Here is a 26164-nt window from a genome sequence, read left to right as displayed (position 1 = left end):
CAAAACAAAACCTACTTCTTAAAAGGCAGCACAGTGCACAAGAAAGAGGTTGCTCCTGCAGGCGAGCAGACAAGATCATAGTATCTGCCACTGCGCACAGGTCTGCCAAAACACAGCAGACAGTAAAAGGGAAGAGGAAAAAATTCAAAATGGGACCAGTTTTTGAAGGTCTGCTGGCAGCTCAGAGAAGGAGACGCACCCAAGCCGTGCTGTGCTGCTCCTCTGCCCGGAGCATCAGTGCCCACCAGCAGGCAGGGACTGCAAGCAGGGCGAGGGACGGCAGCCGCGGGCAGCGCTGGGTGCCCTGGTTCTCTGGGATTATCCACAGCCAGGCTGGAAGGTTAATGGGATTGCTCAGTGTCATCTGCAACCCAGCTATGAACCGCCAGCAGAATTCGCCACTATGCCTGGACGGGGCTGGGATGCAGCAGGCAGCAAGGAACAGGCAGGGAGCTGATCCTCAGCTGCCCAATCCTGGAAAAAATTAAAACAGCAGTAAGAAAGCACTGCAGGGAGAAAAGGGAAAGAACAAAACAAAACAAAAGAAAGGCTAACAGAGAATCCAACACAGCGGAGTCTCATTCACCTATGACCTCCTTTTTCCCTCATCACCCCTAACAGACCCCTTTTCTCATTAAACTTACCCCCTTTTCTACAGCAGGTCCCAGTAAATCAACAAAGCAAGCTGACCCAGGTGAGAACTAGCACACCATAAAAAGCAGGGATAGTTTTGTGTCAGATCAACTCGCTGCTCTAACTCACTCATCCTGCAGCCACATCACTGTGACGTATTCATAACTCAAGGAAAGAAAGTTGCATTTTTGGTATAGCCTCTCCTAGCTCTACTTCAGGCTGGTATTTTCACATGCACTTAAACTGCACATCTATAATCAAGGTAAGAAACAATGAAAAAAACATTACTGGTATCAATTCACTTGTAGTAAGAAGCAGCAGTGGGTTTTGACACCACTCTATAAACACTGATGGACTCCAAGCACTCAAACCCAATGCTGCCTCCAGAACAGTGAACAAGCCATGATGTGCAGTTATACGTACTCCTTTAGTGAACCTCATATCCTGCCTGTAAGATCAGTTTATCTTCAAAAGGCTCTTCCTTGTGCATGTTCTGATCTTGGCTGAATACTCAGATAATTAAGTTTCTCAGCATTAGTATAAATTGCAAAAAAAAAAAAAAAAAGGGAGATGTGGGCATCGTGTTGTCATTCTGATGTTGAAAAAGCCTAGCAGTTTCTCCTAGAAAAGCTTCTCAGCACTATCTGCTCACTTAATTCACTTTGGTGAGCTCCACTGAGTCCTTGGCATTTCCCTTAGGATGGGTATCAGATGCCCATGATGAGCTCAAACTGGATGTCATAAGGAAATCTGAAAGTACTCCAAGATACTTTCCTTCCTACCTTAGGTTGCTTCTGCACTCTTCTTTCAACCAATGCCAAGTTTCTCTGTTCTTTCTAGAGTTGTGGAGAACCTGTGTTTTCCTTTCCCCCTTGAACTACACCAGGGTCTCTATCCATTCCTCCACCCATTCCAGCATCCTTCATCACCCAGATTCTTTTGCTTCCATACTTTCCCTAGCCTCAGCCCCATTCTCCACTCCAGAGTTTCACCCCACTCATACCCCAACATTATTCTCCTTGCCCTCTGGAGGACAAATCACCCAGATGGGATATATGGAGAGGAGTGGAAAACCATTTGTGTTATGTTAAATTGGAAAGATTTAAAGGGTACCAAAGGCCAGCTACTCCTTCTACAGCCTAATTCAAGATAACAGCAACTCTAGTCATTTCCCTTCCATCCAAAATCTGACACTGTTCCCTTGCACCTTCCTTCTGCCCCTCCTATCTTCTCAGTTCAGCAGGACTGACTGATGCCGAGCACATGGCCTGAGAGTTTGGAAGTGAACGCTTCCAAAAGCTATCATTTCCAGATTTAAAAAATGCCCCCATGTTGAGGGTCACAAGTTCAACCAAAAGCAATGAATCTGCCTCACTGCATTCAACCAAAATAAGAGCAGTTCAAATGGTACTTGGATTTGTTGATTGACATCCAAGTCTTCAACACAGTAGTATTTAATTTAATGTAGTCATTAAGCGTTTAAGTACTACTGGAATTTATGCCTATTTAGGATGGTAGTATGTTCTGTAATAAAGGGCATTTTCCTATAATATCGGTTCAATAGGATACTCTAGTAAATTTGTCTTCCAGATTGTTAGAAAGATGACAAGTCAACAAAAGATGTATTGTAGTCTTAAGCAAGAATTTGAATGTGTAATTATACCTGCCATGTGCCTCACATTATGCTAACACAGATGGCCTCACCTGAGTTTTTGCTCCATGTGTCCAGATGTGTATACCGACCTACTCACATAAAGAAATATTCTTTTTTTTTTTTTTTAACGCAGCTGTTGCAAGCAACAGCAACTTTTCTTCCATCACTAAATAAATCTCACATACCTAAGGGCACCTTTTTCTGCTGGGGAGGCTTTCTGCACAGCTTTGCAAGTGCCATTTCTCCCAGCCTCCCCTAGGAGCACAGGTCAGCCTTGGAGAAGGCTCTGACTATAGCGATTCCAGGAGAAATAATGGCCCCTTGGGAATCAAGGCCAGATGGCGTACTTTAAAACTGAGCTAAGGCTACACCAAATGCGGTTAGAAACCGTATAAAGCTAGACCCAGCTTCAGAGGCTAGACCCAGCTTCAGAGGCAGAAACAAACATCTCCTTTGCCATACCCTGTTGAGCCATGCCCAGAGCTTACTGGGGCAGCTGAGAACTCTGCTCTAGTAATTCATATTTCTGCACACAGAAAGCACACTACATTTGAGATCCTCCTAAGTAACCAGCTGAACATAGGAAAAGGGAATAAGTACTAATTAATTCAGTGCATTCCAAGTAAATGCACCATAAACAGAAATGACTATGAGAGCTGGACTAATTAACTAAGATAGTAATTTACACATCCCAGAACACTGCAACCATTCAGGATTTCTGTAATTTCTCTATAAGCTTATTTTTCTCTTTATCAAGATGTAGTTATAAGAGTCTACACTGGAGATAGAAGCAGCGTTCCTTTTGCAGGGATTAAAGGTGCGTTAAGTTTCTTCTCTGGAGAAAGTGGACAGCCCAGATGAAGTGCCTCTACACCAATGCATGCAGCATGGGCAACAAACAGGAGGAGTTGGAAGCCACTGTGCTGCTAGAAAGCTATGACATAGTTGCCATTACTGAAAATTGGTGGGACAAATCCCATGCCTGGAGTGCAGCTATCGATGGCTACAGGCTGTTGAGAAGGGACAGGCAAGGAAGGAGGGGCAGAGGTGTTGTCCTCTACATCAAGAAATGCATAGAGTGTGAAGAGCTGTCTCTGAATAATAGCCACGAGCAGGTTGAAAGCTTATGGGTAACAATCAGAGACTGAGGCAACAAAGGGAACTTTGTGGTCAGTGTCTACTACAAGCCTCCTGATCAAGGGGAGCCTATTGACAAAGCCTTCTTACTCCAGCTACAGGAGGCATCATGCTCACAGGCTCTCGTCCTGCTGGGGGACTTCAGCCACCCCGACATCTGCTGGAAAAGTAGCAAAACGAGCTGTAGGCAATCCAGGAGACTCCTGCAATGTATTGAGGATAACTTCTTATGCCAGGTAATAGACAGCCCTACCAGAGGGCATGCGATAGCCCTACCAGATAGGGACCTGATGGTCACCAATGCAAGTGAGCTAATCGGTGACATCAAGATAGGAGGCAGCCTGGGCTGCAGTGATCATGCACTGGTGGAGTTCACAGTCCTGAGGGATATGGGTCAGGCGAAGAGTAGAGTCAGGACCCTGAGTTTTAGGAAAGCAAAATTCCATCTCTTCAAGGAGTTAGTCAACAGGACCCCCTGGGAAACTGCCCTCAGGGACAAGGGAGCAGAACAGAGCTGGCAGATCTTTAAGGACGCTCTCCATAGAGCACAAGAGCTCTCGATCCCCAGGTGTAAGAAATCAGGCAAGGAAGGCAAGAGACTGGCATGGATGAGTCGAGACCTGCTGGTCAAACTAAAGGGCCAGAAGGAAATGCACAGGCAGTGGAAGCAGGGACAGGTGTCCTGGGAAGAGTATAGGGACGCTGCCTGGTTGTGTAGGGATGGGGTCAGGAAGACCAAGGCACAGCTGGAGCTGAACTTGGCAAGGGATGCAAAGAGTACTAAGAAGGGCTTCTACAGGTATGTCAGCCAGACAACGAAGGTCAAAGAAAGCGTACCCTCCCTGATGAGCAAGACTGGCAAACTGGTAACAGCGGACAAGGAGAAGGCTGAGGTACTCAACAACTTCTTTGCCTCAGTCTTCACTGGCAACCTCTCTTCCCACACCTCTTGAGTGGATGGACCACAAGACAGGAACTGGGGGAGCAAAGTCCCTCCCACTGTAAGGGAAGATCAGGTTCATGACCACCTGAGGAACCTGAACATACCTAAGTCTGTGGGACCTGATGAGATGCATCCCAGAGTCCTGAGGGAACTGGCTGAGGTAGTTGCCAAGCCACTCTCCATGATATCTGAAAAGTCATGGCAGTCAGGTGAAGTCCCCAGTGACTGGAAAAAGGGAAGCGTTGCACCCATTTTTAAAAAGGGTAGAAAGGAGGACCCTGGGAACTGCTGACCTGTCAGCCTCACCTCTGTGCCTGGGAAGATCATGGAACAGATCCTCCTAGAAGCTATGCTAAGGCACATGGAGGACAGGGAGGTGGTTCAGGACAGCCAGCATGGCCTCACCCAGGGAAAGTCCTGCCTGACCAACGTCATGGCCTTCTCTGATGGAGTGACTATGTCAGTGGACAAACGAAGTCGTACGGATGTCGTCTATCTGGACTTCAGTAAGGCCTTTGACATGGTCCCCCACAACATCCTTCTCTCTAAATTGGAGAGATATGGATTTGATGGGTGGACTGTTTGGTGGATGAGGAACTGGTTGGATGGTTGCATCCAGAGGGTAGCGGTCAACGGCTCAATGTCCAGATGGAGATCAGTGACAAGTGGTGTCCCTCAGGGGTTAGGACCAGTACTGTTTAATATCTTCATCAATGACACAGACAGTGGGATTGAGTGCACCCTCAGCAAGTTTCCAGATGACACCAAGCTGAGTGGTGCAGTTGACACACCTGAGGGACAGGATATCATCCAGAGGGATCTGGACAAGCTGGAGAAGTGGGCCTGTGTGAACCTCATGAGGTTCAACAAGGCCAAGTGCAAGGTCCTACACATGGGTCGGGGCAACCCCTGGTATCAATACAGGCTGGGGGATGAAGGGATTGAGAGCAGCCCTGAGGAGAGGGAGTGAGGGTACTGATGGATGAAAAGCTGGACATGAGCCGACAATGTGCGCTCACAGCCCAGAAGGCCAACCATATCCTGGGCTGCATCAAAAGAAGCTTGGCCAGCAGGTCGAGGGAGGTGATTCTGCCCCTCTACTCCGCTCTGGTGAGAGCCCACCTGCAGTACTGCGTCCAGCTCTGGAGCCCTCAGCACAGGAAAGACATGGACCTGTTGGAGCGGGTCCAGAGGAGGGCCACAAAAATGATCCGAGGGCTGGAACACCTCTCCTATGAGAGCAGGCTGAGAGAGTGGGGGTTGTTCAGCCTGGAGAAGGGAAGGCTGTGGGGAGACCTGATTGCTGCCTTTCAGTACTTAAAGGGGGCTTACAAGAAAGACGGGGACAAACTTTTTAGTAGGGCCTGTAGTGATAGGACAAGGGGTAATGGTTTTAAACTGAAAGAGGGTAGATTTAGACTAGATATAAGGAAGAAATTTTTCACAAAGAGGGTGGTGAAACACTGGGACAGGTTTCCCAGAGAGGTGGCAGATGCCCCATCCCTGGGAACATTCAAGGTCAGGTTGGACGGGGCTCTGAGCAACCTGATGCAGTTGAAGATGTCCCTGCTCATTGCAGGGGGGTTGGACTAGATGACCTTTCAAAGGTCCCTTCCAACCCAAACTATTCTATGATAATAGTGCATTTAGGATTTTTTTAACTACAAAATATATTTCCATCTCTAATCCAAACATTCCATAAAAGGAAAACATTTTATTTAGTACATATTTATAGGTTTCTTTTAGAACTACTTCTTATCTGGAACTCAAGTGATAAATTCTTTGATACTGGATATACAAATTGATCCAAATAGTACAATTCCATAACAGCTTTAGGGTCCACCAAGGGATAATGGAGTCAGGTTTCTGAAATATTTGTCCTTTGCGCACATCCAAAAAATCTCTGAATTTCATTATTTACATTTATTCTCTGTTTATATATATGTAATGTTCTACATACTAGCTTGCAATGAGAAAATAACAACATTAATCAGTAGCTTAATACTAAAGAGTAAAATCGGGTATCACGTATAAATCAGATGTAGAACTTTACAGATATTAAAGTGAGAAAAAAGGGGTCACCATTCAAATAGGTATTTTACCACACCACCTTCAGTAAGGTGAACATATTTTATGTATACTCTATGATATTTTCTATGTTTAACTAAGGAGTGGGGAAAAGGGAGTAAGGAAACCACATCTCAAGAAAAGCAATCTCTTGCTTCAGCAGAGGAAAGCTCTGATTTTCAGGAGGCAAGTATCTGAGAATACGTTAAGAACTTGCTACATGAATAGACAAAGGGCATCATAAAACAGGCACTGTGCTAGCGTACTTAAAGCAAACAGAAGCAGCTCTTCCAACTCAGTATAGTAAGCTCAATACTGACACAGGAGAATTTAGGATGCTGTGGGGTATGGAAAGAGGACAAACAGGAAAGCTGTTTGAGAAAAGACGAGGAAAAGGATTAAAAAGGCAAGAGACTGAGAATCAGAACACAACTGTAACATTAAATCAACAAGGCACAGCATCACCAAGTAACAGCATTAAAATTTACTCTGCTTCACACAGAAGAGGGCAAAACTAAACCTACTAAACGTTAAGCAGGGGGAGGGTGGGGGAATATTCCCAACATAAGCTTCTGAAAAAAAAAAAAAAAAATTCTCACTCCCACTAAGGCTTAAAAGAATAGCTAGAAGGATGGTGTTTTGGGTTTTGTTTTTTTTGGTTGGTTGGTTGGGTTTTTTTTTGGGGGGGGTGGGTTTATTTGGGGTTTTTTTGAGGGGGGGAGGGTACAGGAAGAGAATTTCAGAAAAAAAAAAAACCAAAACATTTGGGAATAATTGAAACATTTTTTTCCCAGCTTGCCAGCAGTTCATAGAGAGACCCCATCCATCTGAGATTCTTTGGCTGTCTGCCTGGAAGGAACTTGTCAACTTGTCTTTTTGCTTAAGGCAAGGAGACTTCAAACAAAGTGGTTAACATTTTAATTTTTTTCATGGAAAAAAAAAAGTCCAAAATTTTTTTTGTGGGGAAAGACTAATTTCCCTCTTGGAAAATATGATTCTGCTAAAAATACTTTCCTTAGCTCTACTGTTAATGTGCACTGGAATATCAAAGCCACCAGTGCATGCTACCATAGTAAGAATACAATTGTGTAAAAGTTGTTTATAGAAAGGAATGAGACATAAGCCTTAAAAGATATGCTGCTGACTTCAGTTTTAAGCGTAATGACTTTTTTAAAAGGCATTTAATTCTTAGCTGTCAATGGGCTTTTTTATATGTAAAATGATAAAACACCACTAGCAGCAAAAAAAGCCGAGTGGCTTCACCTGGGACAGACAGCACCCATGTAACATCCTACGTCATGAAAAAACATTATTACTTTTAAATGCCAGGCAATTCCCCAAGTACCACATTCCCAACACATGTTTCTGGATTGTTTCAGAACAACTGCTATTTCCAATGGTAAACTACAAAATGAGCCAGTGGGAATGCCAAAATCAAGTTTTGTCATTCATTTTGAAAGCTTCAAAACAAGTACTATTTTCTAAGCACTTCACTGCTAGAAGAGAAAAGGCAGCAGGGACACCACGGCTCTGTTTAAGCATACAAAATCCTTCAGCAAAAACCTAAGGAGTAGGAGTGCGAGTTTTACCCCAGATAAATTGATTAACCCTGTTCACTTTATGGCTGTATGAGCACTTGGTACCAGGCTCAAAGAGGAAGGCAGGCGTAAGCGTGCCTCTTTTGGCAACACTGTCAGCTCACTCCAGCTTAACTGGCTCATGAAACGGTGCTGTTACTCATACATAATCACCGCTTATCTCAGTTATCAACACCAAAACATTTTTTTTTCTTTATCATTGTGCAACTCAACGAGCTTAGAAATATTTTATATCTACACAACGCTCAAAAGGATACATTTAAGAATCTTGTCTAGACAATGAATTTGCTTAGCAGAGAACAAAAATAATGCATTTAGTAACAGGACAGACGATGTTAAAATAAATTCTTTGAAAGATAAGAAAGCACTAAAATAAATTATCGAAGTAAGAATCTCTAACTTTAAGATATGATTCTGCAAATAACCGCTCAAGTAACCTTCCTAGGTGAATGATTTTAGTAGAAATGCATTATTTGTATCTTAAAATTTGCAGGATATAGAACAAAGATTAGATGAACAGGCTGGACATACATATCAAACTGCCACAAGTACTTTTTCCTGGATCAACTACGAAACTGCAATAAAACCAGCACAAAGCAAGGGCATTTAATATAGTAAACATAACTCCTCTAACAACTTCTTCTCCAAATACTACATCTTATGTATGGTCCTCCAGACAGTAATCATACTTTATTTACAGAAACCATTCAGAAGTACTATGCCTGTAAATTTTGGTTAGATATCTACTTCTACTAGGTGATGGCTGGTGAGTTGTTATTTGCATGCGATTTATTTTCTTTTTAAATTTTTGGAACATTTATTCCTAAAATACTTAAAAGTATATTAAATTCTAAAATATCTGGAGGCCCAAAATAACTCCATGGTTTTATCAGCAAGACACTTTCTAGAGATGCATGAAGCTTCTTTTAATTTTGTTTCAAAGATTATTACTTTCTTTTTCCTCCCTTTACAGAAATGAAGGTACTAGTTCTGAGCCCACCCAGTTCCTTGGTAAAAATCACTGTAATTTCACTAAAGTGACTGGTACCAAGTGGAACTACATGTAAAACATTACAAATAAATTCAAAATTAAACCTACTGTACTTAGCTTACATGCGTCTAGTGACCTGAGCGTCCTGCATCTTGAAGTCAGACTTGCCAGACTTTGTGCAAAACAAAGTGTAAGACATCAGCTTTGAAGAGTCTTCAAGGCTACAACCGGTGAAGTCTGTCCCAGGGAACATGGCAGCACAGGACACTGGTGACACTATGCCAGAAGGACGCAACAGGACATAGCCTGCAGCATAGGCTATCTCCTACACAGCTCAGTCAAGACCTACTGAAGGAGTAGCTTCCAACTTCTTTTGCTGTGCCTTCCCAACTCACTGCATCTCCTCCCTACAAGAGAGTCCCTGTTTCCTCATCCTGAAACCAAGGGCACCTATCTTTCTCTTTCCTTCCCTCTACCCACACTAATAAATGTGAGGTTTTTTTCCCTTTTCCGATTTACGTTATTCTGAATGCATTGCTCCACTGATTTTTCACATATTGTGACAATTGTACATGTAGCGGCCTCTCATGCCCTCATGCACAGAAGGAGAAATTAGTAGAGGCTGACATATTATCCTAGTCATATGAATGAAAACACAAAACCATTATCAAGACCTTTTTTTGTTTTTTTTAATGTAATAGGAACAAGTCCAACCCTCCCTCAAAAACTAGAGCCACCTGAATACAGAAACAGAAAGAGAAACCTCTCCAGAAAATAGACTATCCTGCGGTGCATGGTGAAACCCTGCTCCATACTCTAAGGTAAACATTTCTTATAATAATACTTTAAAAACCAGATATTCTATGTTACTGTAACAACTGAAAGGCACAGATCAACAAGTCATATGATAATTCTGATTTCATTTAAGTTTTGGTGAGTAAGATGGAAACTGCAGACCTTAAGAGAGGCTTGTCCCCCACTGTGCAAGATAAAAGCAAATGAACAAGACCGGTAATAAACATACGGTCATTTTCTTGGTCAGTATTTTAAGAAGTAACTTGTCAAGAAAGCATCAAGTCAGGTTCAAATCATTCTGCAGCTGGCTGAGAGGACCATAAAGCCTCTGTGCTTGCGGTATCAATGCAGAAAATGAAAGAAAATTAAAGCTTTCACTTCTAAACCATATAGAAAACCTACAGTTATACGCCTCACTTCTGAATTCATACTAGTATAAGCATGCAGTTAGACAGGCGAGGCAACCGAGATCAGAATCAGGCCCATGGTTATCCCTAAGAAGCAAATGTCACGCAACTATACTTAACTTGCAGCGTCATCTGAATCTAGTTTAATAACCAGAAAATAGGCTTTTGACAACAATAGTATTTCAAAATGACAGTGTAATTAAATTTAAGTCAAAGCTATGCAATGACAGACCGTATGTTTATGTGTAACCAGCAAATTATATGCTTTTAAGCATGTCAGAATTTTCAAAAGAGTTAACCATTGCAGTAATTCAACTGAGGAAATAGTGGTAGGAAACAAACTCCCCCAGGTCATTCTTCATCCAACTGATATGATGTGATACATACTGTATGCCTCGTACAGTTTTTCCAATTCCTACTTCCCTAAAATGCTATGCGTTTTAATACCATTGAAGGACAAACCAACAGTCAGGCTTCACTCACTTCTGAGAAGGGAAGGGACTGTGTGAATGCGATGAGTAATGAGAAAGGAAGTCAGTCTGCCATCCTATGTTACTAGTTCAGACTCAGTTAAGGCTGGTCAGTCATCATCATCAGATTTGCATGAGCAATGCCAACACAGAATTAGTGGGCAGTCCACTGTAGTTCCTAGCTGGTGGGGGGGAAAAAAAAAAAATGGGGAGAAATTGCAGAAAGGGTCTTGATGAAGAGTAAAGAGAACTTTCACAGGACAGGGTAGATCTCAAAACCTGTGTGATCTCCATTTTAAGATGAACCGATGGCACGATAATTAACCAGTAACAAACATTTGGTGGTTTCAAGGTGGCAGCTTTGGAAATCACTTGCCCACTGTGCTCTCTGTCCCTGTTTCTGCCTCTCTCTCCAGGTTTGTGCATCACGTACCAAAAGAGTTCTCAGTGCCAATGGCTATTGCAGGAGTCTACTGTAGAGTCATCTATTAACTCCCATTTGGTGGGAAAGCAAGGAAAATTCTCTTTCCTCTTTATTGTTTTCTCAACTGGCAGAATATTTACTTTAATACATGAATTTCTAAGCTATTCTTTATTAAAGAAAAGTCTGTGGTGATAGAATATACTTCCTTGAAACTGAACAGAAAAAGCTTTAATAACTCAAGTTTAAATACACTAAAGCTAATCAATTCATCCTGCATTCAATTTTCCACTACACTTCTAAAAAAGCACAAAACAGGTCTGTAAAAATATAATTAAGGAGAGAGACTGCTACATACAGCATGTAAACCCAAGACTACAGCTTTCACTTCATTTGTTTTGCAGACTCATTAGAATTTTTCATTTAAATGTCTTGATCTGTGTAACCGTATTTGTATGTGAAAGAAACAACAAATTAAATTAGTCCTTATTTAAGATGTATTTGAAACCGTCTAAAACTGATGTTCTTAGTCAGTTCCACAATTTCCAAATGAGATGGGGGGGGGGGGGGGGAAATGTTAGCAGTTTAGAAAACAGCCAAATTAATGCACATTTTAAAAAATGTTTTACTTCTACAAACTTGTATACTGAAACTTAACTGGTTGGGAAATCTAGGAAAGATTCAGAGCATGTGCCTCTGTGTCCTACAGATGACTACTCTATCCCTGAAAAAGAGACATAAAAAGAGCAGCAAACCGAATTCCCAACCTGGACGACCAGCGGGCAGATGTACTGACTGCAGTGCATCCCTGGCGGAGGCAAGGGCTTGCACTTGCCAAGCACGCCATGAGCTCGGGAGCGGGTCATCCTCGGCCTGGGCACCGTGCCATTCAGACGTAGGTAGGTGCCAGGGTGAGAGAGCAGCACACTGCCCAAGAGACAGCACCGGCACTGTCCTGCCTCTCCTGGCACGGCTCCTCGCAGAGCCCGTAGCACTGCTGTCACCGACCGAGGGCTCACGGGCAAGCGCTCTCTCATGTTGCTGCCTGTCCTGTGTCTTGCTTTCCATACGTGTCTATCCTCAGGTTGCCAGGAAAAAGCAGTAAGGGAACTATCTCTGCATTAATGTGAGTGCTAGGACTCGGTGTAAGTGCAGTACATCTATGGGAGATGTAAAGCAGAAGGGATATTTTCTTTACCTGATCATCATTCGTACATGGGCTCTAAGTATAGACTGATGGCATACATATCGTCAGTGGTAATAAGAAACATCAGTGTGAATGCTGTGCTGAGAAAAAGAATTAGTGGACGATCACGGGAAGGTTCGCATCGCTCAGTATTTTCAAATTATGGTCAACAGAGGTGCATGTGCTACCACTAATACCAACAGATTTTCCAAGTCCTATGACAGTAATCAAAAAAATAATCACAGAGCAGCTGACGTTCTTTCCTGCAAGAGTCTGTGCCCTATTTAAGGATGAAAATGCTCCAGAGTGATTTATGGTTATGACTACGGGGGGGGGAGGACAAATTCAAAACATCTTTTCTAACCATACCGTTGAGAAGAGGCTGTCCTCCATGTACACTCCTTGACACCACTGCACTGTGAACATCTTCAGGAAATCCAGTCTTGCAAGACATATCTTCACAGGTTGCTTTTATCGGTGCCTGAAATGCAAGACAAAATTTATGTAATACTTGCAACCCTCATTCACCGGAGAAACATTCCAGTTGGCACATACTCCATTTTGCTGCTGTCTTGTACAAGCAGCGTCTTTGTTTCTGAATCACTGCAATTAGGACCGCGAGGGCAAAGGGTTAATCTTTCTGATAACTGGAATGGAAGGAACAAATCCCACTTGTCTGGTAAGATCTAAATAATACACAATCTTGATTCTTCTGACAACTGAACATTTCCACTAAACCAGCCATCGAGACTGAAGGGGAATCATAGGGGGAACAAAAACATTCCTTCTTCTGGAAATAAATGTTGCACAAAAGCCATCGGTAACTTTTTCATAGCCAGATTACTTGAGAGGAATGACTTCAAACACTGATTTAAAATGCTTTATTTAGAGTATTTCTATGTGAGGTTGCACCAGTACAAGTAAACGAAGATAAAATGCTACATTTTCAGTAACTTAGCAGAACTTAGATTTGCGTTCACATTCAAACAGATACCATATAAAGCCAAATGTTTCCAATGCAATCTCCTTCTATTTCAAAGGGATGTTAAGTTAAAAGGAGAGCAGCTCATTATTAAATTTGCACAACAAGGGAAGAGCAGAGCCACTGAAACTGTTTGTTCTCTCACTTGTTAAGAAAGCTTCCCCTCAAATCACGTTCTTAAAGAGTTTCATAAATGCCTTTTTATTAAGAAATATAATACAGCATTTGGAAACTTGTTTGTTCTGTAGTGTTCCATGTTCAGAAGATACTTCTGATGGCTAAGCTCGTTTCCAGGACAGTTTGTTGCCTAGTTGAAAAAAAAAAAAACATCCAATTTTCTGTGGCAAAGGACTAAGATTTCTTTTCAGTGGATTCTTTCTGTCTCATTTTACTGCTGCACAGAACAACAGCCCAGCTTACATGTGGCTAAGTGACCATAAATGGCAAAACCCCTCTCACGCTGCACAAGGCAGAGAGGCCAGCTCCCACGCCAGCTTGAGCTGAGATACATCCTAGAAATCATGAGAGCCCTCGCACAATCTCAAACACGCCTACATGCCAACTAAAGGCCTATCCATGTGCATGCCCAGACGTAGTATATGGTCTTTGACAGCACGAGCAACTGTGCTGCTATATCATACCTAAATCTGATCAAGACTTAAATTAGATTTTCCTTTTTACTTTCCCAGATGGGCTTCCATCAAGTAGACCTACTCAAGGCCATGTAAGCATGTCTGCATACACTTGGCAAAGAAAGCCCTACAGGAAGAAGAAAAATAGGGATGGAGAAAGAGATGATGGTGTTACAACTGTTTACCATCGTAACCTCAGGGAAAGAGAGCATTAGAGCAGAGGTGGGGCAAGAGCATCTCAAACCACAAGGGTCTCCTCAGGGAGGAGAAATCGGGCAGCAGTGTAATCTCTCCACTGACAGTCATGGGCAAGCTCAGCATGCTAACCCCTATTAGAATAACTTTATCGCTAATAAAAGGAGGGATTCATAACACATTGCGTTGCACCAACACGGTCCTAACTAAGCTGCTCAACACTAACACTAGCAAGAAAAAAAAATTAAAATAAAAATTTACTATCTAACTCCAAGTTAATGAACTATCTAGGTAAGCGCCCAGTAAGAGAACTCGTAATTATCAAGTGTCCAGTTAACTTAAAGAGTGACGTGGGTTTAACTGTGACTTAATTGTGACACAGGTATCTCTTCTACAATTACCTATGCACTTTAAAATGTTTACATGGGGACCCTAAAGAGAAAGCAAGCACAAAGCAACAGTTTAAGCTGCCAGGGGACTATGTTACCTGCAGAGCTGGAACTTGGACCTGTAGCTAAGCTCCAACAGTCCGTTTACACGTTGAGTTTTTAAGATAAAAATATGGTAAATCAAAAATAATTACAATTCCAACTCCCAGTTTTCTCAGCTTTAGAACTCAAATCACAAGTTTGATAAGGTTTCCATAATTTGAAAGAAAAATAGTAAGACTTGTTTAAACTACTGCAGAAAAGGTGACCTCAAAACAAACGTGATCGAGAAGGGTAAAAAAAAAAAATAGCCTTTCATGGTATCCTTGAAACAAAAAGGTCTTGGGTGGGCAGCTGAGGAGATAGCAGGATTTTTAACAAGTCCGCACTGATGCGCCTGGGAATCTTTCAGCCTTTCCAGCAATCTATATGTACTAAACAGCTCTTATAAACTGAAACAATGCCCACTGAAACAAAGGCTGGGGGACATGAATAGAGAGCCTTCTTTATTCTTTCATTTGCAGCCATCAATTTTATCCGGAAACAAAAGACTGTACTCTGCTCTCCAAAAACAGCCCTTTGTAAAGATTGTTTGAGAATAAAAACACAAGGGAAGGAAGAATTCAAATTTTCAGCAATTCTTAATCGCCCTATGTTAAGCATTTTGAATTAAGTAGAAGTTGTAGCTTCAGACACACTGGGTCATATCAAGTTCAGCCTAAGAGTACTGCAAGACTTAAACCATTTTAACTCTAAGCAAAGAAGGATGCTGAAATATTTTTATCCCCTTATCTGGGGCAAAAGGGGAAAGCTAGTGAAGATTATGGGGCACATTATTGTAATTTACAGGATTTTGTGTGATTAGTACAATTCCCAAGGCTATTTCAAACATAAGATAATATTACTTGTACATTCATCTACAGAAGGACACTACTTAAAAAAATATCTTAAGATGGAAAGCAATTACCTTAGCTTGTACCCATATAAAACCTACTTAATGGAGTTACAAAGCTGTGAATGAGCTCAGCACTTGGAAAATTCTCCTCTCAAGTACTAACAGACTTTGCTAAACCAAAATAGGGTTACTACTGAAAAACTATTCTGCTTTCCTGATCCCTTATGGTTTATTTAGTCATTCTGAACTGCAAAATGAGTAAGAAGCATTACTATCTCCAGATGCTAAAGAGCTAACACCTAGTGAAACATGGTGTCAGATCATGCATATAAACTCAGTACGGTAGATCTCAGATTAAATGCAATAGGCAAACTGCAATTATGAAGCAACATGATGTAAATTGGAAGTCCTCTGTCAAAGTTATTATTCAATCAATTAAAAGAATTGGCTGTTTCGATATACTTATGGCAGTTAAGCCTTTAGTTTTCATACCCTGCTCCTCAGTTAGTTTACTTTCGTATCTAGATATCTGAGTATCTAGAAACCTGTGGTTTAATTTCAAGGTTGTATTCGAGCTCAGTTTAAAAAAAACAACCAACCAAACAACAACCTGTTGACAATCTCAACTTCATAATTCTAAAGGATTCATGCTTACATCTTTTTCTAAACACCACCAGTAAGTGTCTTCCAACAATACAGGCTTCGCACTTGTGAAAAGTTTATAAATTAAAACAAGAATAAAGCCAGACAGGATTGCTTTACTAGCATTGACAGTTCTGGACTAACACCTCTCTCCAGTTTCCATACTTTCTAAAAAGTAGTCACATTTAGAATGTAATTCTGTAAAGAAACATCTATTTAAAAATGCAAGCTCACCACACAACTGTAGAAGCAATTTTGTATCACAAAACACAGCCTAAATCGGCAGAATTGGGCTCTTAAACACAGCTTTCAAACAGGGCTGATTTTGTTCTCTCTGCATATGCCATACACCACTGGAGTTCACTAGTAGCTATTAATCTGAAATACCAAAGTCTCTGTTTTTCCACTGTTCGCATCTGCATGTACTACAACATTAGATTTCTTAATATCAATTGTACCAAAACACAAGGGAAGTTGTTTTTGAAAGACTGCTTTCTTTTATGCTTAATGTAGTGTACTCCTATAGGAAAATAAGCCTAGGTAGTAAAGTGAGAAACAGAGGGGTATGCATGAGACAAAATATCATACTATACAGTTATAATTGGACATAGTACAGCTGCTAGTTGCCAAATCCAGCCAATTCACAGGGCATTATTGTGCAAAGCTCAAAACATCGTCTGACAATTACATGTATGACAGAGCAGGAATGGGGTATTTGAGCTCTCCCTCCTTAATAACCGACATTAATTTGCAACTGTGACAGTAATATTCGACTTAGGCACAGACCACAGAAACATTTGTGAATGTGTTTAAAGACTGGGTGTTTCCTCATTAATGTAAAGGCCAAGATGGTACCCAATACTCATTCACAACTTTGGTAACTCTAGGGATCGTTCTATCCATTTTTAGTTTTGTGCACATACATCATCTGACACAGCTGTACAAGGTGGGTCATTTTATGATGAGCTTCTACTTACTACCATAGAGGATATGAAAGATGCTCTGCAGGACAATAGACACATCTCTGAAATGCTTTAGATGCTAAACTTGGAAACATTCAGCAACTCCTTCTTAATCTCTGACTTGCTGCAAAGAGCTGTAACAGTTTATACCCTCACGGTACTCAGTACTCCAGCAAATGTAGTCAAGTACAATTTGTTTTCAACTGTAGACTGCAACTGGAGAAAAAGAAAAGTGCCTTTCATTCAAATTGTTCTGGAAGCCAAAAGCTTCCAAAGTGGGTGCCAGGCTATGTCTTCCCAGAGGTCATTCAGTTACAGTAGAAAGGGCTTTCGTTATGCCATCTTCACTTCTAATTAGTACTGTACTTCATGAATCAGGAGATTTTAGATCAGAAAATCCAGCTTCTGAAACCAACACTTAAAGCTCTCGAACACCTTCCCAAAATAACAGGATCTGCAACTTCTACGCTACCTTCTGGTTTAAGATGAGTTGCCTTAAACCACCACTGGTTACCACAGGTTATCATAGCTTTACAAGTTAGAGAATCTCAACAAACCGTGTTGGTAGCCTGTTCTGTTAACCCCAACTGACAGACAATGTTCACTTGCTTTATTAAACGCGGAGATATTTCTTTGGTATATCCCACATAGCACAAAGCCATAACCCGATTTAGACTTTCCCCTTCCCCCAACTAGGAGAACATGGAGTGCAGCATCTTCCAAGACATGTGCTTCTCCAGACAAGCCACAGCTCCTATCAGAGAAGGACGTCTTAAAATTTCAACTGCAGTAACAAAACCAAATGGAATTTCTGTAAGTCACATTTTTTAATTTAAAAAAAAAAAAATAAATCAGCCCTGTGTTTGACTATATACCCTCATTTCTTTAAGAGAGGAAACCTCCTCTGTCTGATTTGGTAACAGCCATTGCATTGCTCATGTTGAACATCTCCGCTCATGAAAACTGCAGCTAATGCTTACAAGAGGATGCTGCGTTTTTCTGACCTTCGGGGGAGGCCTTGCAAGGCCTATCTGGAAGAACTCTTCTGGGGGATCACAAAATTTTAACTATGTCTTCAGCTGCTGGGTGATAATTATATGCTAATTATAAGGAATGGAGGAGTTCCTAGAGGTGTCTGTTGGTAAAAATATATTTTTTAAATATGTCAAGGAGTGCCTAGAGGAGAGGATAAATGTGCCTTTTGGAAACATTATATTTAATTAAATACACGAATACTGACCAAAACCAAATAGTTTAAGTGAAACGTTGAAAAGATTTGGCAGCAATATACCTTCCATCTTGGAAGCTGCTGATCCCGTATCTGTTTTCATAAGCCATATAAAAATAGAAAGCCTAATTTCCCCTCTTTATTCAGACGGAGATCCCATGATCTTTCAGTGAGAACTGCAGGATCAAATCAAATGATGAATCACACAGATTTGGTTATATACCTCCCAAGGTGAACGGCAGCACAGCCCAACACCCAGGTGAAAAAGGTCCCTCTCAGATCACTCACAAACTACAAATGCGCTTTGGCAAAATACAAATCCTCCCTAAACTCATCCTGCAATAACGTACAACACCCTTTTTCTTCTTAAGACTCACCTCTACGTGTGCCAGTATTAACTCGGCCAACCAGTGAGTCTCGGTTCAGTGGTAGATGAGGAGAAGTGCTATCGTAATTACCATTGCTATTGCAAATGATGCTAAGCAGTCCTTCTGCTTTCATCGCTCTCCACCCCTGATATGTCTCATTGCATCTTATGCACAACTAGTGCCACTGGGTTAGTGCAAATACACAGAGTATTCAGTAAGGACACTATGGGTTCCTCCTATGCTTTATAACAAAAAAGCTATTTAAAATAACAACGCCAGGGAACATTAGAGGTTGCGTAGCCTTTGGGGACCAGATTCGTGTTTTGTGTGTGTACATTGTTTGAAATAAATTAAATTCTCATCCTAATGGGAGCACTGGTGAACTACTAAAACTACTGCAAGTTTTCTGAACTTTTTTTTTTTGTTAACCTAAAAAAGCATTTACAAAACCAGTGAGAGACAGAAAGAGTTTAACTGGTAAATGATCCTCTTACTCAGGCAAGAAAAGTCATTCAACAATTCCTGCTCCTTACCACATGACAAAAAGTCCCTTACACAAGACTGTCTGTATTGAGTAAAAATAACTTTACTTGACAACTTCCTCAAGCTATTTTTAAATATACACATGCACTCCTGTCACAACTAAACTGTCTTATGTGTTACTGTGTTCAGTTATTAAAAAAAACTAATAAATTAAATTATTGACATAAAAGTGTCATTGAAACTAATTAAGACAGGACATCACAGGGCTCTTCCAGTGACGTTCCTGGGAGTTCCTCCAATTTCTGGGAGCAGAAAGAAAAACAATTGATGGGAAGTTTTTGAATTACATACTCTTGACTAGATGTAGTTCAAAAGTACAATCATTTTGGACAGTATTTTAAAAACTGGTATCATAAAAAACTATACATTCACCTTTCTAGTACAGTAAGCTGCACGCCTATGTAGCAATACTACCCACGAAGGAGACAGCAGTAAAAAGCTTTCTAGAAAACACATAACATTTATTAAAAATACATAAATTGACAATACAAGAGAATATATGCCTTCTGTTACATCCTCAGCATATATATTTCTAAGCTTACTACAATATCTGCTCAGATAATCAGAACTTCTTTAATACACGAAATTATCTCCTGTTTTGTCAACCGATGATTTAAATTCCCAAAATTCATTGTCGATTTACATGACCTTATCTGTCCTATAACAGATGTAAAAAGTAGGTTTAAAAAAAGTCTTTTCACAAAATAAATATTTAAATAATATATCCAGTTTAATATCCAAAGAAATATTTCTTTTTTTTTTTTTCTTCAGTTCTGCAATTATCTGAATTTTGAGGATGTGTCAGTGGTAGCACTATCACCTAGACCAGACAGACAAGGATTAGAGAGCTCTTTGCTGCAATATCCTGCCACATTTAACTTTTCAGATAGGTTCTTTGAAGACAAAGCAAAACCAGAAGAGAAAGATCTACATCCAAAAAGGCTGAGCCACTCACATAACTATCCTGTTCTGGGGCTTACGAAATGCATTATAAAATGCATTCAATTCACTTTGAAAGGAGTTAATGATGTTGGAGTCTGATTTGTTAAAAAGAGACACCCTGAAACTCATTTTTGTGCTTATAAAAATCATATATTTACTATACTACTTAAAATAGACTGATCTAAAAAAAAAATAATCTAAGACACAGGTGTATTATGAGAGACAGAAAATGCACCCACAAAAGGAGATCTCACTGCCACTTCTGCACAAAATCGCGTTAACGTGCCTCACCCCGACTCTGCCAGTGACTACTGCTGGGGGCGATTACAAGAGGGGTGCAGTTGGCAAGAAATGCCATCGCCGGATTCTCAGCAGAGGCAGCTTAACAGGATTGTCATTTAGGGTAGTAGCTTTATCACCTGGATACATTTGCTAAGACCTGGAATAAGACCAAAACTGCCTGAAGAGAGTAATAACTTATGTCCTCTGTCATCGTAATTTGAATTCAAACCAGTCACCTAGGCACAAAAGGCTCCAAAACGGCATTACTGTTTACTTGTTTATGATTTAGAAATGGATAATATCCACAGAACGATCCACTCACCTTATACATGAAAGAAAAAAAAACAGAATTCCCTTTTTGAGCACTAATTTCTACTCCCCTTTCCAGTTCATTTCTAACTAACAGTAGTTTTATTTCTGTAAATGCAACACAAGCTAGTCTTCCCATCACTTCTTCAATCCTGTTGTTATTATCCCAGTTCCAAAAACTGGAACTGTTGTTTTGGCCAGAAAAGCAAGCCTCGCTCCTTTTACCCTCTCTTCTGTCAGGTTTTTCACATAATATGTCCCGACTCATACTGATCTGTTAACCAGCAAAATAAAGTGCAGTTTTCATTCTCTTACGTCTCACACAGGTTCCATATTGCCAAAAATCTAAAGCCCTATTTCCAGAACATAAACAGCACCCACAAATATGCCTTAAAACGTGCTTCCAGTTATGATCTTTCAAGTAATTCCATAATGACAGCTTTTCTACATCACTGACAAATCATGAAGTGATCAATAACTCCAGAAAATAAAGGTAGATAGGTCTTGTGTTGCAGAGAGGAAAAACTAAAACTAAAACTAAAAGTAGCAGGTATGATGACAGGGGGGAAAAAAAAAGTTAGCACTGCATTTAGCTTGTGAGGCTTCTCTGCAGTATGCCTGAAAGAACGGGGGAAAAAAAAGCTTTTAAAATTAAAGTGTTGTACAGACACAGGTCCATAAATCTGATTTCATACCCAAGTTCCAATTTTGTTACACACTATTAAAAATCAACCCTAACCTGATTTAATGGGTACCCAAACAAGGGGGAAATTGGATTCCCCAACCGTAACATGCCAGTGACACTGAGTGATACATAAAAGCAATACGGCTAGTTCCTGTCCTTAATTCATAGCTTGTGCTTTAATTTCAAACCTGCCCTAGGTAGAAAAAAAGATGGAATAAAAGCTTACTGCAGAATTCGTGCTTTAAAGATTTATTGAGATAGGAAGACTAAACAGAACTGAACGCACATACAATAAACAGCACATAAGGACTTGCAGGAAAAAAAAAAAAGAAAAAAAAGAAAACCTGCCTGTACAGATCTGCTGAGATACTAGGATATAGAGGAGGGAAAAAAAAGGCAAAAAACAAACCCAACAAAAAAAATCCACCAGTACAAAAGCAACAACAACAAAACACCTAAAAACCAACCCAACACAACAACAGTCTGTAAGTGGCATATCACAAGTTTCTGAACAGGGTGGGCTGCTTTCACATGGAAGACGCTCATGCCCAGCCGGACACTCCTGTGTCACGCCAGCCAGCCATCCCCGTGTCTTCTTTAAGACTCAAGGGAAAAATGCCAGCTGCCGTGGAGCTGCGTTTCAGCACCTCGCTCGCCTGGTGCAAGTCATCAGCCCCCGAGAGTGGCTTAGAAACTGCGGGGAAGGACTCAGCCGCCCGGGGACCCCGTGAGGAGACGGAGGTGTCAGAGAAGGGGGGAAGAGGAGACGGGAGGACGAGCGGGCTCCTCCTGCCCCCGTTGCGGCGCAGGCGGCGGGGCGGGCGGGGGCAGCGGGTGCGCTGCACCATGGACAGTGGCTGCCGCCACCCCCCCCGCCCTGCGCCAGCCGCTGCAGGAGGGCCCGCGGCCGCCCCGGCACCCCGTCCCCGCCGCCGGCCTCGCCTCAACCCGCTCCCCCGGCCCGCCAGAAATGCCCCAACCGTAAATACCATTAAGAGGCGATGATCTGCGCCATCTGTCCCTCAGACTTACTGCCCTCTCCACCCCCAGCGCCGCGCCGGATACGAGCTCAGCGAGCACAAAGCGAGGGGGGAACTCACCGCCACCCTCCCCACCTACCCCCAGCCTCCGCTCGGGGTCCCCCCGGCTCCGCGCTCGCTCCGGACACCCCGCGCCGCCGGAGGCCGGCCCCAGCGCCGCCGCAGGAGGGGAGCCCAGCCCCACCACCGCCCCGCAGGCACTGCCCTCGCTGCCCCAACCGGGATCCATTTTGTCGTTCCCGTCCCCCCCCCCCCCCCCCATCCCGTCAGTCCCATCTTCGCCCCAGACGCCCCCTCGCAGGGGCACCGGCCCGCAGACCTATACTTTCCGCACGAAAAGACCTCCCCCCCTCCCGGGGCACCCCGCTCAGCGGTGCCCGGCCCTGCCCCGCGTCCCGAGGCTGCCTGCCCGGGACCCCGTCACTCGAGGCAGGCGCGCAGCCCGCCTGGGCCGCCCCGGCGAGACCGCCGCGGGGGGGCTGGGGGGGGACAGCAGCAGGACTTTGATAATAATAAATTAAACACTTCGGAGCCCGAGCCCGTCCCAGTGGAAATTCCCGTTAACGGCAGGGGGTGGGGAAGCCCAGCGGCCAGGCGGAGGCTGATTAAATTCTTCCCGGGAAGGGATTAGCGGGCACGGGAGCCGGGGATAGCCGAGGCGCGGCCCGCAGGGGCCCCCAGCCGCCTGGGAAGGGGCGCGGGGGCTGCCCCCTGCCCAGCCTCTCTCGGGCACCCCCTTCCCCACGCGGGGCAGAGGGCATGCTGTCCGCTCCCTCCTCCCACTCCAGTACTTTGTCCCCCGCGCTCACCGCGCGGCGGAGGTCCCGTCCTCCTGCCCGGCCGAGCGGATACCGGACAGCCCCGTCCCCCGGCACCTGCTCTCCCAGGAGCGAGGGGGGGAATCCACGTCCCCACAGAGGCGCCGCCGCAACCCCTCACGTCCCGGGGACCCCCCTCTCCCTCTCAGCCGGCCCCGGGCTCAAGCTCCCCTCTCCCCGGAGCGCGGCGCCCGGCGGCGGGGCTGCCCCCGAGCAGGTGGCTCCGCGCGAGCGGCCACAAGCCACGCCGGGGCACCCCGGCCGCGGGCGCAGCGGCGACTGCCGCCTTCCCCTGCCCTCTCCCCGAGACCCCCACCTCGGCGGCGGAGCCCCCCCCTCCGGCCCTCCCGCCTTCCCCGGGCACCACCGCCCGCAGGGGAACAAAGAGACGCAGCCCGGCCCCGCTCCCCGCCGGCGGTGCTTACCTGCTGCAGGGCCGCCAGCAGCATCAGCGCCAGCGGCGGCAGGATCCGCGGCGGCGCTCCCGCTACCCGGCACATGGAGGCGAGGAGGGGCGGCGGCAGGGCGGCCCCCAGCAGTCCCGGAGCGCGGCTGGAGCCCGCGGAGCGGGGCGAGGGGAGCAGCGGGGAGGGTCGGGCACCGGCAGCTGCCGGGGGCTGCAGACGGCGTCTGCCCCCGCCTGCCGGAGCCGGCTGCCGCGGCGCTGGCTGCCGGCTGCCGCTCTAGCTCATGGGCAGCGATGCAGCGGGGGAAGAGAGAGACGGGGAGAGAGAGAGAGAGAGAGGGGCGGAGGATGGGTGAAACTCAGCTCTGGGTCAGGCTGCTTTTCTCTCTGCCGAGCCCCCTCCGCGGTGCAGAGGGTGGGCAGGGAAGAGGAGGAGGAGGAGGATGGGCGAACAAAAGGCTGGGAGATAAGAAAGAAGTAGTGGCTGCTGCTGCTGCGAGGCCGGTGCGGCGGCTCCCCTCGGCTGGCTGCCTTCCCCACGCCTGGATCGTACCCGCCTCGCTCCTCCCGCCGGTCCCCGCCAGCGAGCTCGGGCAGGCGGCTCCTCTCAGCGCCTCAGCCCGGGCGCGCCAGTACCGCCGCTGCTCCGGCCCCAGCCCTGCTGCATGCTCACCCCGCACTTTCTCTCCCCCTCTTTCTTCTCCTCCCTCCACCCCTCCCCCTGCACGCAAAACCCTCCGCTGAAGCACAATGATAACAATACCCCAGCAGCCTCTGCCTGCCGTGCGTGTGTGTATGCGCTCGCCCGGTGCCTGCCCCCGGTGCCTGCTTGCTTGCCTGCCTGCCTGCTGCTGGCAACTCCCCCCCCCCTCCCGGCCGCCTCCCGTCGCTCCCTGCCGGCCGCACGGCCAATGGGAACGGCACGGCAAGCACCGGGGATCGCTGCTGCCTGCAAATAGTGCTGCGCCTCCTCGGTCCCGAGAGAGCCGGCGCTGGGGGCAGCAGGGCAGGCGGCAGCCCTAATTCACCCTTGCAACGCCAGCAGCTAAGGGGGCAAAAATAAATCCCAACCCACCAACTTGGTGTGCTGCGATTGTTTGGGGGGGTGAGGAGAGAACTTGCTGGGGAAGGAAGGACCCGTCCCCGCCGTGCTCGGTAGGGGACGGTCGAAGCAGCGAGAAGCTGCGGGGCCGCCGGCGGTGCCCAGCCCGGGGGCGCTGGGACGCCCGGGACCGCCACCCCGGTGCTGGCGGCGCGGCAAGTTTTGCTCAACTGTTCCTGCTTAGCGGCTTAGCTTTTTTTTTTTTCTTTTCTTTTCTTCAGTTTTTAACCCCCCACCCTCCTTCTTTATTCCGTTTTGTTCCAAACTACCTGCTGAATTTTATCAGGAAATGTTTTCAAAGGCTTGGCCGGGGCTGCGGTCCGCGGGTCCAAAAATGTAAGCGTGCATAACGGAACTGGGGAGTGTTGCTGAGTGAACAGTTACAGAAGCAAGTATCAGTGCTGGGTCATTTGCAGAGCTGGCAAGGATTTTCTCTCGCCCACAGGTCACTGAGCAAAGTTGTTTTGTGTCCATGCATCAGAGCTCCCATCCTGGGACATAATAAGGGGAGGATTTGTAGGCATTGGCCCCTAGACAATCTCATGAAGCGTTGATTCAAAATGGTGCATTATTTATTTTAAAGCATCTTATTTTACACTTGAACTTGCAAGAAAAATACTTTCAGTTTCTCCCTTTTTTTTTTTACCCCCTCCCTCCCCTGCTTTAGAAAATAACACAAAACGCCATGCTCATGTTTTGAAAAGAAACACAGCGGCTTTGCTTTTATATTTTGTCGGGGAAAGGCGGGGTAAGTACATGCTTGTACGCTGCTGATTTCATTACCTTCGAAATTGAAAATACCGGTTACTTGCGAGCTGCCATGCCGCTGTTTACACAAGTCAGGGACAAGGAGAAAGCGGCGGGGGAGGATGCGCGCCCGCCGGAGCCGGAGCCGGAGCCGCCTCGGCGGGGCGAGGCAGGGCAGGGCCCGGGCAGCGGGCAAGGCGGGAGCCACCTGCAAGCGGTGAAAGCCGAATGAGTCTTAGCTGAGGAGAGGCAGCCCCAAGTAGAAAAACAGCCCCCCCGCCCTCTTTAAAGTTGTAGCACATGCAAGTGTAGGAAGCCGACAGTTCTGAAGAACAATAAATGAAAAGCAACGTCTGGTAATGAGTTTCTGCGTTAAAATTTAGCCCAGGAGTGAGGGAAAGTAAGTAAGGAGGGCACAGCTGATGTTTATATCCTGTTACAAGGAAGAGTTTCCCGGGTTTGCACCTGATGGAGCATGTGTTCGGTCTCTTCAGCAATTCTAACGTCTTTGCTTGGATTTGCTTATGAAATGGTGTCTTTTCCAGAGTAACAGACTTCTATTTGTATTTTCTGGTAGATAGGCATAATATTATCATTTACTAATGACCACAAGCGTTCTACAAAGTGCAAAGCACACAATACAAACAATTCCATAA

General features: G+C 44.7%; 1 protein-coding gene across 1 annotated transcript in view; it reads right to left on the bottom strand.

The window, feature by feature from the left end:
- CDH2 (cadherin 2) overlaps positions 1–24343 on the bottom strand; it is a 121772-nt gene extending 97429 nt beyond the window's left edge. Inside the window, exons 1-2 of the mRNA XM_072852577.1 lie at positions 23679–24343; positions 12672–12783 (exon numbers count right to left, since the gene is read on the bottom strand). Coding sequence (XP_072708678.1) covers positions 12672–12783; positions 23679–23753 — 187 coding nt within the window. The 5' untranslated portion in view covers positions 23754–24343. The remainder of the gene's footprint in view (positions 1–12671; positions 12784–23678) is intronic.
- Between the last annotated feature and the right edge of the window lie 1821 nt (positions 24344–26164).

Source organism: Ciconia boyciana, chromosome 2 (genome assembly GCF_034638445.1).
Source record: "Ciconia boyciana chromosome 2, ASM3463844v1, whole genome shotgun sequence".
Lineage (NCBI taxonomy): Eukaryota > Metazoa > Chordata > Aves > Ciconiiformes > Ciconiidae > Ciconia > Ciconia boyciana.
The sequence above is the reverse complement of the archived record's forward strand: the minus strand, read 5'-3'. Positions and strand labels throughout refer to the sequence as shown.